This window comes from Physeter macrocephalus, chromosome 21 (genome assembly GCF_002837175.3).
Source record: "Physeter macrocephalus isolate SW-GA chromosome 21, ASM283717v5, whole genome shotgun sequence".
NCBI lineage: Eukaryota > Metazoa > Chordata > Mammalia > Artiodactyla > Physeteridae > Physeter > Physeter macrocephalus.
In genome coordinates, this window is record NC_041234.1 from 83,818,636 (window position 1) to 83,837,047 (window position 18,412).

General features: G+C 36.7%; 1 protein-coding gene across 2 annotated transcripts in view; it reads left to right on the forward strand.

The window, feature by feature from the left end:
* The window catches only part of COL4A5 (collagen type IV alpha 5 chain), a 257,406-nt gene that overhangs the window by 164,544 nt on the left and 74,450 nt on the right, over nucleotides 1–18,412 (forward strand). For both annotated transcript variants that reach the window (XM_024128226.2, XM_024128225.2), the window contains exons 20-27: nucleotides 6,691–6,864; nucleotides 7,206–7,289; nucleotides 10,266–10,358; nucleotides 12,571–12,641; nucleotides 12,928–13,119; nucleotides 13,933–14,101; nucleotides 16,101–16,193; nucleotides 16,281–16,385. In XM_024128226.2, coding sequence (XP_023983994.1) covers nucleotides 6,691–6,864; nucleotides 7,206–7,289; nucleotides 10,266–10,358; nucleotides 12,571–12,641; nucleotides 12,928–13,119; nucleotides 13,933–14,101; nucleotides 16,101–16,193; nucleotides 16,281–16,385 — 981 coding nt within the window. The remainder of the gene's footprint in view (nucleotides 1–6,690; nucleotides 6,865–7,205; nucleotides 7,290–10,265; nucleotides 10,359–12,570; nucleotides 12,642–12,927; nucleotides 13,120–13,932; nucleotides 14,102–16,100; nucleotides 16,194–16,280; nucleotides 16,386–18,412) is intronic.

The following is an 18,412-nucleotide window of genomic DNA, read 5'->3' on the forward strand; positions in this document are numbered from 1 at the left end:
GGGCGCGAACCCGGTTCCCCTGCATAGGCAGGCGGACGCGCAACCACTGCGCCACCAGGGAAGCCCAATACTGAGTTTTATATCATTCCTTTGTTGAAGATATACAGTATAGTAGAGCATTTCTAATTTGGCCACAAACTGAGCAGTACCCTTGTTTAACATGTTTATTTGGAAGTTCTGTGAAATGAGGGATAGTAAGGATTTATGTAAAATTTGAAAAAACATCTACAGTATCTGTCACACATACATGCATAATAAATTATGGTTACTTTTCCTTCAAAAGTATTTGGCTAATGAAATATTAACATGATGAGATGAGTGACACTCAGTGTTCCTCCCAAGGAGAAAAAGAATAAATTGTGGGTCCCATTTTGCTCTAAGTATGCACTTTGAATTTTGAACTTCAAGGTAATGGACTAAACACATACTGTGTCTGGAAAATTGAGATAAGGAATTCTCCAAGGATGTAGCAAAAAAGTTAAAGTGTTAGATAGTATGAAATAAAATTTAAGACGCACAGAGGATAAACCTAGAAGTCCCAAAATCCAGCATGAAGGAGTTCAAGGAGAGAATAGGACAAGAAGCAATATTTGAAAAATTAATGGCTGAGAACTTCTATCTATTAAAAAATGATTCCCTGTGAAAAGGCTTATGAATTACGAAGCAAAAGTAAAATAATAATACAAAAATGTGTAACTAGACACATTTTAGGGACATTTTAGAATTTAAGGGTAAAAAGAAATTCTTAAAAACTGTCTGAGAGCAAAGGCAGATCACCTACAAAACAGTGAGAATAAGAGGAAGATAATGGAGCACAATTTCAAAGTAATAAGGAAAAATAACTATGAATTTGAGATTCTGTATTACATCAAACTATCATCCTAGCGTGAAGATGGGATGCTTAGAAAATTTACTACCTCCAGATCTTCTCTGAAATAGTTACTGGAGGTTTTACTCCAAGAAGAAGACAATGAATTCAGGATGAAGTTGGCGGTGGGGGTGGGTAAGATACAAGAACCAGTGGTTAGGAAAGATATTGATAAAGTATTTTAAATCTAAATAAGTATGGATCATAAAAAATAACAGAAGTATTTTAAGTAACAACATGGAAGTATAATTGTACACATGACTAACACAGGATATGGATGTACAGAGAGAATGGGGAAGTGAATGATAAGGTTTTTTGTCTTGTTAGAGGGAGAGAATATAAATATTATTAACTCTCTAAGTTTTTTGAAAAATATAAGTTTTAGTACATAGGTTAAACATTTTAATAGTAACCACTAGAAAAGAATAGAAATAATATACATTACTTACTTGTTGAGGAAAGAAGATGACCATAAAGCTGGATCTATGTCACACAAATTAGGATTGGGGCAAAACAGACACAGATAAACCTGAATAAATAGAAAAAAATAAATAAAATGACAAGAAGAAGTTAAAAATAAATCAGCAACTCCAATAAATGTGAAAGGACTAAACACTGATTAGTAGACAAAAACTAAAATAAGATTGGAATAAAAATATCTGTATGCTGTGCACAGTAGACATATCTAAAGTAAAACAACATAGAAAATTTGAAAAGAAAGCAATGGGAAGATATTAAGCAAATGCTACCAAAAGGAAAGCTGATTTAGCAATTCTAATACAGTATGAAATAGAATTCAATGCAAAAATGCATTAAAAAATATATTTCACGTGGATAAATAGACAACTTATACCACAGTGATATAAAGGTCACTAAACTTATGCATCTAAAAATAGAGCTTTGAATATGTAAAAGGAAAACTGATAAACTCTAAGGGATAATTTGGCAACTCCCCAATATATCAAGTAAGTGAAAAATAAATAAGGATATAAATGATTTGAGCAACACAATTAAGCTGTATTTATGGGGGAGAGAGAAAAGCTGTGTGTGCAGCAGAGAATGTACATTCTTTTCAAGCACACATGAAGCATTTATAGAAATTGACTCTATTAGACCAGAAAAAATCTTTTAAAATTATATGCGGGCCATGCTCTGTGACCACAGTGAAATGAAGTCAGAAATTAACAACAAAAAGCACCAAATATTTGTATATTAAAGTGCATATTTCTAAATAACTCTAGAGGTAAAGAGAATACAGAAATGGAGATGATGAACTACTAAATGCTAAATAAACAACCTCGTATCAAAACTCATTGTACCCTTAATTTATCACAAAATTAGAGATACTGAAAATAAATGAGCTAAGTTGGGAAAATAATAAGAAATAAAACAAGCGCATGCCATTTGCAGCAACATGCGTGGACCTAGAGATTGTCATACTGAGTGAAATAAGTCAGACAGAGGAAGACAAATATATGATAGCACTTATATGTGGAATCTAAAAAAAGGCTACCAAGGAGCTTATCTACAAAACAGAAATAGAGTTACACATGTAGAAAACAAACTTATGGTTATCAGGGGGCAAAGGGGGGGGAGGGATAAATTGGGAGATTGGGATTGACATATACACACTACTATATACAAAATAGATGACTAACAAGTACCTACAGTGTAGCACAGGGAACACTACTCGGTACTCTGTAATGGCCTGTATGGGAAAAGAATCTAAAAAAGAGTGGATATATGTATATGTATAACTGATTCACTTTGCTGTACATCTGAAATTAACACAACAGTGTAAATCAACTATACTCCAATACAAATTTTTTTTAAAAAGCACAAACAAAATAGATGGAAAAACTTGAGAAAGGTAAAAATAAAATATGATCAAGATAAAGGGAAGAGGAGGCACAAATAAAATCAGTAAAGAAAAAATAATTACCATAAATGCAATTAAAATTTTTAGATTACAAGAAAACTATAAAACTATGACTAACAAGTACCTACAGTGTAGCACAGGGAACACTACTCGGTACTCTGTAATGGCCTGTATGGGAAAAGAATCTAAAAAAGAGTGGATATATGTATATGTATAACTGATTCACTTTGCTGTACATCTGAAATTAACACAACAGTGTAAATCAACTATACTCCAATACAAATTTTTTTTAAAAAGCACAAACAAAATAGATGGAAAAACTTGAGAAAGGTAAAAATGAAATATGATCAAGATAAAGGGAAGAGGAGGCACAAATAAAATCAGTAAAGAAAAAAAAATTACCATAAATGCAATTAAAATTTTTAGATTACAAGAAAACTATAAAACTATGTCAATATAGTTTGAATTCTAGGTGAAATATACATTCCTCATGAAACAGAAAACATAAAGTAATAAAATTTTCCCGAGAAAGTAGGACACCTAAGTAGATCAATTACCATAGAAGATTTTGAAACGTTAATGGTCTCCATGAAAAAGCATTGGTTTTGTGGGTGGTTTTATAGAGTTTTATGGATGAAATCTACAGAGTTCTTGAGCAGGTGATTCTCATAGTTTATAAACTGTTTCAGAACATTTTTTTAAAAAGGAAATTCAGTTTAGCAGTATCAATACCAAACCACCAAGGAGATACACTGGAAATAACTATAGTTCAATATCATTTATGAATGTGGAAGTAACAATCTTAAATAAAATATTATCAAATCAATCCAGAAGTATATTAAACAATATGATATTATGACCAAATAGATTTTACCCTAAGATTGCAAGGATGGTTCAACATCACTGTAATTGACCACATTGACATATTAAAAGAGAATAGGCCAATAGATGCAAAGAAAACAGTAAAATTCAATACTTACTCATTTTTAAAAGGAAAATAAAAATCTTAAACTAAGATTAGGGACTTCCCTGGTGGCGCAGTGGTTCAGAATCCGCCTGCCAATGCAGGGGACATGGGTTTGAGCCCTGGTCCAGGAAGATCCCACATGCCATGGAGCAGCTAAGCACATGTGCCACAAGTCCTGAGCCCACGCACCTAGAGCCTGTGCTGCACAACAAGAGAAGCCACTACAATGAGAAGCGCGTGCACCACAATGAAGAGCAGCCCCAGCTCACCACAACTAGAGAAAGCCCACACTCAGCAACGAAGACCCAACATAGCCATACATAAACAAATAAATAAATAAATAAATAAATATTTTTTAAAAACCCTAAGATTAAAAGGGAACTGTCTTGAAGACCTAAATAGACATTTCTCCAAAGAAGATGTACAGGTGGCCAAGAGGCACATGAAAAGCTGCTCACCATCACTAATTATTAGAGAAATGCAAATCAAGACTACAATGAGGTATCGTCTCACACCGGTCAGAATGGCCATCATCAAAAAATCTGGCTATTATCTTTTTAAATCATTGCTTTGACTAGAAAACCTTTACCTGCAGACCTCCTAGACCATAATCTAAGATCAACCTGTGAAAGGGCTGCCCCACAGACTCCTATGTGGTGAGAATGTGTCCACATTGAATGCATTGTCAGAAAAACTACAAACAACAAATGCTGGAGAGGGTGTGGAGAAAAGGGAACCCTCTTGCACTGTTGGGGGGAATGTAAATGGATACAGCCACTATGGAGAACAGTATGGAGGTTCCTTAAAAAACTAAAAATAGAATTACCATATGACCCAGCAATCCCACTACTGGGCATATACCCAGAGAAAACCACAATTCAAAATGACACATGCACCCAAATGTCCATTGCAGCACTATTTGCAATAGCTAGGTCACAGAAGCAACCTAAATGCCCATCGACAGATGAATGGATAAAGAAGATGTGGTACATATATACAATGGAATATTACTCAGCCTTGAAAAGGAACGAAATTGGGTCATTTGTAGAGACGTGGATGGATCTAGAGACTGTCATACAGAGTGAAGTAAGTCAGAAAGAAAAACAGATATAGTATATTAACACATATATGTGGAACCTAGAAAAATGGTACAGATGAACCGGTTTGCAAGGCAGAAATAGAGACACAGATGTAGAGAACAAACGTATGGACACGAAGGGGGGAAAGTGGTGGGGGGTGGGGTGTTGTGATGAATTGGGAGACTGGAATTGACATATATACACTAATATGTATAAAATGGATAACTAATAAGAACCTGCTGTATAAAAAAATAAATAAAATTCAGAAAAATAAAAAAGGAACTGTCTTGGGCTTCCCTGGTGGCACAGTGGTTAAGAATCCCCCTGCCAATGCAGGAGACACGGGTTTGAGCCCTGGTCCGGGAAGATCCCACATGCCATGGAGCAACTAAGCCCGGGTGCCACAACTACTGAGCCTGCACTCTAGAGCCCGTGAACCACAACTACTGAGCCCATGTGCCACAACTGCTGAAGCCCGTGTGCCTAGAGCCTGTGCTCCACAACAAGAGAAGCCACCGCAATGAGAAGCCCACGTACCTCAATGAAGAGTAGCCCCCGCTTGCCGCAACTAGAGAAAGCCACGCACAGCAACAAAGAACCAAAGCAGCCAAAAGTAAATAAAAAAAATAAATAAATTTATATAAAAAAAGGGAACTGTCTTAACTTGATGACAGAATATAAGACTTGATGTCTTATGTTCTCTTGAAGCTATCTACTTCATACAGGAAGTACAGGACTATTCAGGAAATGTCATACTTCTTGGTGAAACATCAGGGGCATTCTCATTCAAGTCAAAAATAAGATAAAGATATGGTCACCAATACTGTTTGTTCTTGTACTGAAGATCCCAGCCAGCATACTAAGTCTGGAAAAAAAGAGGTGTATGGATAAAAAACAAAAAGCAAACCAAATTTTGGTTATTCACAGGCCATGTGATAATCTACCCATAGAGCCTAAAAGAATCAAATGACAAATTACCAGAACTTAGAATGTTTGCAAGGTAGCCAAATATAAGTTGCAAACTTAAATAACTTACCTTTCTCTAAACCAGCAATAAAATAATTAAACGTATAAGAGGACAAAATCCAGTTAACAAAAGTAACAGTCATAAAACTGACATTAGCAATCAAATTTACCCATGAATAAACCAAACAAAAGATGTGTAAGATCTCTTTCATAACTTTGTAAAATACTATTAAATGATATAAAATTAATAAATGGAAAGATATAATAATTATTACTTGATGCGAGAACCCAATATTATATACAGGTGATTCTACCAAAATTTAATCTTTATATTCAAATTAATATCATTCAAAATTACAATGTTTTTTTAAGATGAAACTGACAAGCTGACTCTGAAATTCACTTAGAAGAGTAAATTTGTAAGTGTAGTGAAGATGGTTTTAAAAAGAACAAAGATGGGTGTATTTTCCTTACCAGTTTTGAAAACATTATAAAGCTGTAGTAATGAAAAAGTGTGTTAATGGTGCAGGAACAGATAGTGGAACAGAAGAATGTCCAGAAACAGAGCCACGTTTACATGAGAACTTTGAGATGCCTCTTTTTTTCCTGTAAATGGCTTCCTGGTATTTCTGAGATTAAAAGATCATAGTGTCAAAAGAGAGTGAGTAGAGAGTTAGTTATTAGTACATTTCCAAAAGTAATAAAGCTACTTTAAATTATTCTTTCTTATACTCAAAGTAGTACTTACATTATTGGAACTTTCCATCTTTTCTCTAGATGTTGATTCTCATAGAAAAGACTAAGAACATAACCAGTATTATACATTAAAGGAAGATCTTATCATTACTTAATGTCTCATTGAGACCCACAATAATATGTCTAAAATAAGATCATTTTGATCACTTTTAATGGGTATTTGTTTTTATCTTAGGACTTGCAGTTACAGGTCCTCCTGGGCCCCCTGGCTTTCCTGGGGAAAGGGGCCAGAAAGGTGATGAAGGTCCACCTGGAATTTCCATTCCTGGATCTCCTGGACTTGATGGACAGCCTGGGGCTCCTGGCCTTCCAGGGCCTCCTGGCCCTCCTGGCCCTCACATCCCTCCTAGTAAGCTATAGTTTTTTCCTTTTAAGTTCTATTGTTGTTTTTGTTTGTCTTTATTTATAAGTGAATCTAGCTGAAGGTTGGCATCATTCTTTGTATTTCTGATAGCTAAATATTCTTCCACTGCTTCTACTTTTGATTTTTGGTGATTCTTTGATATTTAGATTTGTTCTTCAAATTATCACTAATATTATATCTTCCTTTTGTTTATAGGTAGTTGTATTAATGCAGAGAAATAACTGAAAATAGATCTCTTTTTTTTCTAGCCTATCAGACTTTCTCTTTGTTGTCTTCTGGATATTTTACAACAATTGGCTTGCTGTTCTTGTTTTATCTTATCTCAGGTGATGAGGTATGTGAAGCAGGCCCTCCTGGCCCTCCAGGATCTCCAGGTGATAGAGGACTCCAAGGAGAACAAGGAGTGAAAGGTTTGATTCCCATATTCCTTCATCCTTTGAAATCATCAGAAAATCCCCTATATCCTCCACCCTACCTCAGCCACTCACTCCCATGGTCATACACCAAGACCACACATTACCAGTAGTGCACACTTCCATATTTTGATTTCCCGCATCCCATTTTGTGACCACTACATCCTATCTTTCTAGCTTACTACCTCTAATAACCTGACTCCAACATTACTTCACACTCACTGAAACCTACCAACTTTGACTGTCCCTCAACCTTTTGATGTCCTTTCTTCTCTCTTAACCCAGCTTAAATTCCATAATCAATCTCATACATAAACTCTTGACCCCTTTGCCCTCCTCTCCTGCCATTGTACTCACTTCAAACAAAAGCACAGCCCTGGTAATTCCAAATTACCACCTCTTCTGAGCCTGTGCCTTCTCTCTTCAGACTTCTAACACCTCCTCTTCCATTCTCATTTTAGGATTCTGAGTTTGCTTCCTCCTCCACTGACCAATTGAAGCAATAACAAGAGAACTTTCACAGATTGCCGCCACCACCATACTTACCTACCTATCTGCATCTTTGCCCCTATATTCTGCCTTCCTGCCTATTGTTACTGCTCCTATCTAAAGCACTTCTGTTTGTACAATAGATTCAGTTTCCTCTTGTTCTCCCCCAAAAATTCATTCCAGAAATTCTTGTCTCTCCCATATCATCAATTTTCCCCTTTTACTGGATCATTCCCAGCAGTATACAAATATGCTTTTTTCACACATCTAAAAATATTTTATCATAATCCCACTTCCCCTGCCTGATACTACGCCATTCCTCTGCTTCCATTTGCAGCAAAACTCTTCAAGAATTTTCTACTCACTGTCTCTAGAAAACTCTACTCTCATTTTCTCTTAAACATACTCCTCAGGACTTCACTCCCCTCCCCCCACCACTCCATAGATGCTGCTTTTGTCAAAGTCATCAGCAGCCTGTTCACTGCCAATTCAAATATCAAGTCTCAGTCCATTATTTCCTTGATTTTTCCATTCTCTAAACACTTGCTTCACTTGGTTTTCAGTATATTACATGCTCTGTTTTTCTTCCTACCTTCCTGGCATATCGTATATATTAGATATAGATATAGGTATAGATATGTCTCTCTCTATATATAGATATGTCTCCTCCTATATATACTCTGTCTCTATGTGTATATCTCTCTGTGTGTATGTCTATCTATTACCTCCCATGTAACTACTGTCTAAATCAAAATATAGAACTTTTCCAAGACTCTAGAAGACTCTCTTGTGCATCCTAGTCAGCACTCCCAAAGGTAACCACTGTTGTATCCTCAATCAAACAGTTTGCCTAACTTTGAAATGGAATCATACAGTATGGGCTCTTTTATGTCTTAATATTTTATCTGGTTTCTTTTGCTTAATATTATATCTGTGAGGTATATCCATGTTTTTGTTTCTGTAGCAGTATTTTTTCACTGCTCTTTGGTATTTCATTGAATGAATATTCCTATTCCTATTCATCCATTCTAATGTTAATGGACATTTGGTCTGGGGCTATTATGAATAAAGCTGCTATGAACATTCATATATATATAAATATATATATATATATATATATTTTTTTTTTTTTTTTGTAGGACATAAGCATTCATTTCTGTTGTGCAAACCTGGTAACGGAATTGCTGGGTCGTGAGATAGATGTATCTTTGATTCCATAGATATCACCAAACCATTTTCCAAAGAGGATTTAGTTTCCATTTCCCCCACAACTTATTGATGCTGAGCCTCTTTTCTTATAGTCTGTACATTCTTTTTGTAAAGTACCTATCTTTTTCTATTTTAATTAGGTTGTTGGATATATGTATCACAAATATATTCTCCCATTCTGTGACTTGCTTTTTTACTCGCGTCTTTTCTTGAACAGAAGTTGTTAATTAAAAGAAGTCAAATTATTAATGTCCTTTTTTATGGTTAGTGCTGTTTATGTTCTGTTTTAGAAATCTTTGCTTATCCCAAGGACCTGATGATATTCCTCTATGTTTTCTTCTAAAAGCTTTATCGTTTTTGCCTTTTACATTTCGACCTTTGATCTGTCATGGAGTCATCCTTGATTCCCTTCTTCTTTTGCATTCTATATATGATCCATGAGAAAACCCTATTGGCTCTACTTTCACATATGTCCAGAATCTAACCAATTCTCATCATGTTCATTGCTGTCACTCTGGAATGAGCTACTATCTCTCCTAGATCACTTCAGCAGTAGCCACTTATGTGGTTACCCTGTTTCCATCCTTGTGCTTAGATTATATTGTTAACATAGCAACCAGAGTCATCCTTTTAAAACTTAAGTCATATCATGTTGCTTCTCTGTTTAATTTCTTCTCCTAGATTCTCATTTCACTCACAGTAAAAGCCACAGTCTTTGTGGTGGCCTATGTGATAATTTATGATATGCCACTTGTTATAATCTGTTAACTGTCTGACCTGGTTCCCCTTCCTCACTGTACTCCAGCAATCTGTTCTCCTTGATGTTCCTTCTATATGCCAAACATGGCTACTCTTTCTACCTGGACTGCTCTACAGTCGTTATGCAAGTGCCATGTCCTTTAAGTTTTTTTAATCACGTGTCGTCTTCTCAATGAGGTCTTATCCTGACCACCCTATTTAAAATTGCAACCTGCCATTCACCCCTAAACATATCCGATTTCACTTACCCAGCCACTGGTAGAATGTAAACACTGTGAAGGTATGGATTTTGTCTGTTTTGTTTATCAATGTATTACAAACTCCTTGAACAGTGCTTGGCACATAGTAGGTGCTCAGTAAATACTTATCAAGTAAATTGATTCTAGATATAGGCTTCTCCAGCTACACTGTTAGGTAGGAATATTGTCCCTTAGTGCTAACTTCTTTAGAACCTATCTAAAGAAGGTATATGTACCCCTTCAAGTAAAATTTGTTTTTTATTATGGTTTTCTCTAGGTGACAAAGGTGACACCTGCTTCAACTGTATTGGAACTGGTGTTTCAGGGCCTCCAGGTGAACCTGGTTTGCCAGGTCTTCCAGGTCCCCCAGGTAAAACATTCTTCCTCAGGGCAACTTTAAAAATATTTATTGGCTAGATATTAGTGAGCTTATAGTTTTAAATGATGCCAGTTTCTCATTTTATGGCTAGTCACTCACATCCATAAATAATTAAATATGAAATGTCACTATCTGCTATGAAATAAATTATGCTCTTGTTTCCAGTAGCTGAAGCTACCAACATTTTCTATTAAAGAATTTCGACAGTATTACTCCAGGAAAAATATCTTCCTTATTTTCCATATGGTGAGGAAAATAACTTTCTACAGAGTCAGACTTCTTTATTCCAGAAAACTGGGGAAAATGTTCATAATACCTGGCCCCTGAATATCGTTTTCAGTGGCCAAGATTCTAGTCATTGGGATGTATCACATGTTGTCATTAAGAAACGGTCTTCTACCAGAGTTTGACAATCAACTGCCAATATTCCTCTTTATTTTTTTTAATTTTTAAAAATTAAAAAATTTTTTTAATGTTCTTTCTTTTTTAAAAAAAATGTTTTATTGGAGTATAGTTGATTTAAATGTTGTGTTAGTTTCATGTGTACAGCAAAGTGAATCAGTTATACATATACATATATCCAGTCTTCTTTAGATTCTTTTCCCATTATAGGCCGTTACAGAGTATTGAGTAGAGTTCTCTGTGCTATACAGTAGGTCCTTATTAGTTATCTATTTTATGTATAGTAGTGTGTATATGTCAATTCCAGTCTCCTAATTTATCCCCCTCCTCCCTTACCCCCCTTGTAGCCATAAGTTTGTTTTCTACATCTGTAACCCTATTTCTGTTTTGTAGATAAGTTCATTTGTACCCTGTTTGTAAATTCCACATATAAGTGATATCATATGATATTTGTCTTCCTCTTTCTATATATAACTCCCCCTTCCCCATTTCCAATCAGAACCATATTTGATATACATCAGACCCACAACTCTTTTACTCAACTGCCTCTTGGGGTTTCCCAGTATTATATTCTCTTGAAGTCACACTTCATGTCTGAGTCAGTCAGGGCTGAGAATAGGTACCAGATCTCTTACCTTTCTGTCTAGTGTGTCTGCCAGACACACATTTGGTGCTTGGAAATAGATTTTCAGCAAGTCTTATAGCTGCCCCTAGAAGTTAATCATCTAGCCTTGTACTTCCAGTCTAGTGGTTTTCAAACTTGGGAGTGCATCAGAATTACTTGGAGGGCTTGTTAAAACCCAGATTCCTGGGTCCCATCCCCCCAAATTTCTTATTCAGTAGACCTGGGGTGGAGGGACCAAGAATTAGCATTTCTAACCAGTGCCCAGGTGGTGCTGATGCAGCTGGTCCAGGGACCCATTTTGAGAGCACTGCTTTAGTAATATTTCCTCTAGTCTTTGAGCACCAATCCTTCCTCATAAACCAAATTTTAGGGAGTGACAAACCAAAGAAAGAACTGGTAGGAATCTAGGAAAAATTGTTTACGTAAGAACATAGAAAGATACACAGACTTTGTCCTTATCTCCTTCTCACCTTGGCAATGGGGTAGTTATAAGAGCAGAGCATTTCTGTGCATAGTACTTGGTAGCTGCAAGCACTGAGAGGCTTTGGAATTGGAAATGCCTAAGGATACAATGCTGTATGTACCAGGAAATGTTAGCTTTACCTAAAAGAAAGGATGATCTCCTCACCTTCAGAGCATAGAATAGAAAAATCAAAATGTGACTTGTTAAATGGAATTGAATGGCATTCTTATTTTATTTATTTATTTTTTGGCTGTGTTGGGTCTTCATTGCTGCACGTGGGCTTTCTCTAGTTGTGGCGAGCAGGGGCTACTCTTCATCGCAGTGTGTGGGCTTCTCATTTTGGTGGCTTCTCTTGTTGCGGAGCACGGTCTCTAGGCATGCGGGCTTCAGTAGTTGTGGCACGCGGGCTCAGTAGTTGTGGCTTGCAGGCTCTAGAGCTCGGGCTCAGCAGTTGTGGCGCACGGGCTTAGTTGCTCCACGGCATGTGGGCTCTTCCCGGACCAGGGATCGAACCCGTGTCCCCTGCATTGGTGCATTGACAGGCGGATTCTTAACCACTGTGCCACTGGGGAAGTCTGGCATTCGTATTTTAAAACTTGACTTCCTGACTTGCTGATTTTTATATGAGCTTTGTCAGAATTTCAAGGTCGAAGCTCACATTACTCTGTGTGTGTGTGTGTGTGTGTGTGTGTGTGTATGTGTGTGTGTATTAGGATCTCTTGGTTTCCCTGGACAGAAGGGTGAAAAAGGACACGCTGGTGCAACCGGTCCCAAAGGATTAACAGTAAGTTTTAAGTATATTGTATAACAAAAGAAGTAGAAGAAACCCATTTACATTTTGATTTTCACTTGTGGATGTATATAGAAGAAATTTAGTTTTCTTATTACGATATATTTGATTCTTTCACTCTCGCTGACTCATATGTCTCACTTGACTCATAGCTTGGTACACTAAATGTTATTGGGCAGGTTGATGGGATAAACTGGAGAAAGTATTAGAAAAAAAAGAAACTGATTATCTTTTTCTCTCTCTTCTTTTTCCCCTCTTTATTGCCCCCCTCCCTCCTCAGGGCATACCAGGAGCTCCAGGCGCTCCAGGCTTTCCCGGACCTAAAGGTGAACCTGGTGACATCCTCACTTTTCCAGGAATGAAGGGTGACAAAGGAGATTTGGGTTCTCCTGGAGCTCCAGGCCTTCCTGGTTTACCTGGCACCCCTGGACAGGATGGATTGCCAGGGCTTCCTGGCCCCAAAGGAGAACCTGTGAGTTGGTTTGATATTCTTGGTTTTGTCATGTCAAATTGTTAGTGATGTTTCCTAGGATAGGCCTGGTGCTGAGATGAACATGTAATCAATGCTTAAAAGAATGTGGTTATATATACTAATGGTACATTGTTATTGACGACATAAGGTTTCTTTACAGTTCTTTTCTCAGTGGTTTTATTCATTCTTTCTGCTTAACCCACTGCTATATTGAGTAATATTTGCTATGACTAGGTAGGCAGGAGGTTAAGATGCTTATGGGTCACTGTGAGGTTCCCCTTTTCTCATCCCACATAGCCTTGTCTGGTTTTTTTAGACCAGACAACAAAAGACTAATTTGGTTTTTATATAAAGTAAGCTTAGAGATTGGTGTGAGTAGATGACCATGTGAAATGTGCCATGGAGCTTAAAGATTGAAGATAAATGAGTAGATTCTTATTTTGTGCACAACACACAGCCCGGCATATTTTAGGTAGAAAGTGCTATTTTATTAAATGTTAGCTAGGCTGTAAACTTCTTGACTTCATGAACGCAGAGATTTTTGAATGTAAGCTTCATGAATGCAGAGATTTTTTGCCTATTTTTATTATTTGCTTTATCACCAGCACCTGGCACATAGTAGGAACTCAAAAATATTTGTTAAAGAAATGAATAAGTAGAGTGATCACACATACCACCCCATAATAACACACATTTAGGCAGTTTTTAAGAACTATTTATGGCTGTATCATTTCTCTAGTTGTACTTAGTAATACCAACCTACAGATAGCTGTTATATCTATATGTTTCTGTATTAAATTTTTCCCTTTTCAGGGTGGAATTGCTTTTAAGGGTGAAAGAGGTCCCCCTGGGAACCCAGGTTTTCCAGGTCTCCCAGGAAATAGGGGGCCTATGGGCCCTCTTGGTTTTGGCCCTCCAGGCCCACCAGGTGAAAAAGGCATACAAGGTGTAGCAGGAAATCCAGGCCAGCCAGGAATACCAGGTGAGTTTACTATGGTTGTTTTGTTTTTAGTTTGGTACTTAAAAGCAGAAATGTATTTATTATCTTTTGGCCATTCTTAGCTTCCTTTTATGAGAGTTGTGTTTCTGTCGCCATTTATATTTGGACTTTTCAGAGCTTCTTAGCAGGGAAACATAAATGTGTGTGTGTGTGTGTGTGTGTGTGTGTGTGTGTGTGTGTGTGTGTGTGTTTTAAGAGGGGCTTCTCTTTAAATTTTTTTGACTGTATTTATTGTTACTGTTGTTGTTTTTAAGTGCATGATATATATACTGTACATGATATATATAATGCAAAGTTTAACAAATAATTATAATGGAAACACACACCTAACTACCACACATGTCAAGAAACACAACATTGCCAGCATCCTCGAAACCCCTGTCCTCCTCTCTCTGGCCTTTCCTGGTCATAATCCCCTTCCATTTCTCCAAAGGTAAACACTGTCCTGACTTTTGCATAATTTCCTTCCATATATAGTTTTATCACCTAGATATGTATTCCTAAACAGAGTACTTTAATTATGCTTCTTTTTGATCATTATATTAATGGAAGCATAGGGTAAGTATTTTTTATGTTAACTTTGTGTATGGATATAGCATATTCATTTTCACTGCTCTACAGTATCCCACTGTGTGTGTGTGTATGTGTGTGTATCACCGTTGCTTTATGCATTCTATTGTTAATGGACAGTTGGGTTATTTATAGTTCAGGCCTATTATGAATAATGCTTCTATGTGCATTCTTTTATATATATTTCTGGTGTACATGTGCATACACTGCTCTGTGACAGAGATCAGCAAACTACAACTCTGGCCCTCCACATGTTGTCATAAATGAAAATTTTATTTGAACACATCCACAGCCATTCACTACTGTTTATGCTTGCTTTTGCACTACTACTGCAGAGTTGTTGTTGCTACAGAGACCAGATGGCCCACAAAGCCTAAAGTATATGCTGTCTGGTCCTTTACAGAAAAAATTTGCCAATCCCTAAGCTAGGGTATATATTTAAGATTAGCATTCTTGAGGCATAGAATAAATACATCTTCGGCTTTACTAGATGATTCCAAACTACATCCAAAGCAATTGTACCAATTTATACTCCTACCAGCAGTATTAGAGGTTTCTTGTTGCTCTGTATCCTCATAAGTATTTTGTATTGTTAGACTTTTTCATTTTTGCCAGTCTGTTGAGTGTGATATATCTCATGGCAGTTTTATTTTATATTTCTCTGACTATATTAATGTTTACCACCTTTTCATATGTTTGTTGACCATTTGAATTTCTGTTTGTGAAATGTCTATTCAAGTGTTTTGACCATTTTTTCTTTTGGATTGTTTCTTATTGATTTGGAGGAATATGTGTGTGTGTGTGTGTGTGTGTGTGTGTGTGTGTGTGTGTATGTATATTATTTGTATTCGTTCTTTATTAGCTATTTATTTTGCAAAATCTTAATTCACTATGGCTTGCCATTTTCACTCTCTGTATGGTGTCTTTAATGAACAGAAGTCAATTTGAATGTAGTCAAATATATCAACCTTTTCTCTCTCATGGTTATGGTTTATGTCATGTTTAAGAAATCCATCTTTGTCCTGAGCCTATTTCAAATTCTTATTTCAATTAATGAGAAGTAGTTGTACTTGGACTTTGCACACATAAAACCTTAAAGTACTACTAGTTAACCAAAAAGAAGTATTTTTCTTTTGACCTACATTTAGAAAATATTTTTATAGATGCCTACTATTTTTATAGATGCCATCTTCATGGAAACCCTTAACACTGTCATCTACTTTTCTCTTTGAAATTTCATCCTCCTGTTTAGTATCTTCCTTGAAAATATATATAGGATTGTTTTTCTCGTAGATTTTTGTTAGTTTGAATTTTTAGAAGATTGTAAGTACTTTCTGTTTTGTTTTAATTAGTGGAGATCTTTAGTCAAGTGAACATTTCCCATTCACTATTAATTCCGACTTGTTCTTAGGTCCTAAAGGTGATCCAGGTCAGACCATAGCACAGCCAGGGAAGCCTGGCTTGCCTGGTAACCCAGGCAGAGATGGTGAAGTAGGTCTTCCAGGTATGTGAGGAATTTATTTGACCATGTCTTCAACACTTGTTGGTTTCTTTCTTTGGCTACTTCCAAAAAACTGCTATTTCTCCGTAGGTGAACCTGGACTCCCAGGTCAGCCAGGCTTGCCAGGTATACCTGGCAGCAAAGGAGAACCAGGTATCCCTGGAATCGGGCTTCCTGGACCACCTGGTCCCAAAGGTACGTAGGACTGGGTAGCAGGCAAGGTAGGTTAGCTGGTTAGTATGATATTATTATTTGATATAGCTCACACAACAGTTAAAGTATATTCATGCAACTTTTTTCTATGTGCAATAAAGAGTGTAAGGGAAAAGTCACAGCATGTATGTACTATAGTTTCATTGTCTTTATGTAAAACGTTCCAGACAAGAAAATATCTAAATCCTAGATATGCAAAAATGATACACAAGCTTTAAAAATCACAGTAATTATTGTCTTTTGTGTTCACCACTGTATTTTCAGGGCTCAGAAGAGTCCCTGGCACATATTAAGCACTCAATAGATATTTGTTAAATGAATGGATTGTATTAAACAGAAAAGAGATTATTGCACACATATATCCAAGTAATGTTTTATCCTAAATCATATTCCCCTGATTTACTGAAATTTTTAGGGCTGTTGCTTCAGTTATGCTTTATTCTTCACAGAATTTCTTTTCTCATGAATGGCAAGAGTGTGCATTGGTCTGAGATCAGTGCTTAAACATGTCCTTACTCGTTTATACTAAATGACTTCAAAAGAGTCAGATTTGATTTTATGTGTATATATGTGTATAATATCTGCAATTTTTTTACATCTTTATTGGAGCATAATTGCTTTACAGTGGTGTGTTAGTTTCTGATTTATAACAAAGTGAATCAGTTATACATATACATATGTCCCCATATCTCCTCCCTCTTATGTCTCCCTCCCACCCTCCCTATCCCACCCCTCTAGGTGGTCACAAAGCACCGAGCTGATCTCCCTGTGCTATGTGGCTCTCTATTTTACACTTGGTAGTGTATATATGTCCATGCCACTCTCTCACTTTGTCCCAGCTTACCCTTCCCCCTCCCTGTGTCCTCAAGTCCATTCTCTACATCTGCATCTTTATTCCTGTCCTGCCCCTAGGTTCTTCACATCCATTTTTTTTGATTCCATATATATGTGTTAGCATACAGTATTTGTTTTTCTCTTTCTGACTTGCTTCACTCTGTATGACAGACTCTAGGTCCATGCAGCTCACTACAAATAACTCAATTTTCTTTCTTTTTATGGCTGAGTAATATTCCATTGTATATATGTGCCACATCTTCTTTATCCATTCATCTGTTGATGGACATTTAGGTTGCTTCCATGTCCTGGCTATTGTAAATAGTGCTGCAATGAACATTGTGGTACATGACTCTTTTTGAATTATGGTTTTCTCAGGGTATATGCCCAGTAGTGGGATTGCTGGGTCATATGGTAGTTCTATTTTTAGTTTTTTCAGGAACCCCCATACTGTTCTCCCTAGTAGCTGTATCAATTTACATTCCCACCAACAGTGCAAGAAGGTTCCCCTTTCTCCACACCCTCTCCAGCATTTATTTTTAGTAGATTTTTTTATGATGGCCATTCTGACTGGTGTGAGGTGATACCTCATTGTAGTTTGGATTTGCATTTCTCTCATGATTAGTGTAGTGACGTTGAGCATCCTTTCATCTGTTTGTTGGCAATCTGTATATCTTCTTTGGAGAAATGTCTATTTAGGTCTTCTGCCCATTTTTGGATTGGGTTGTTTGTTTTTTGATATTGAGCTGCATGAGCTGCTTGTAAATTTTGGAGATTAATCCTTTGTCAGTTGCTTCATTTGCATATATTTTCTCCCATTCTAAGGGTTGTCTTTTTGTCTTGTTTATGTTTTCCTTTGCTGTGCAAAAGCTTGTGTTTATTTTTGTGTATGGTGTTAGGGAGTGTTCTAATTTCATTCTTTTACATGTAGCTGTCCAGTTTTCCCAGCACCACTTATTGAAGAGGCTGTCTTTTCTCCATTGTATATTCTTGCCTCCTTTATCAAAAATAAGGTGACCGTATGTGCATGGGTTTATCTCTGGGCTTTCAGTCCTGTTCCATTGGTCTATATTTCTGTTTTTGTACCAGTATCTTACTGTTTTGATTACTGTAGCTTTGTAGTATAGTCTGAAGTCCAGGAGCCTGATTCCTCCAGCTCCATTTTTCCTTCTCAA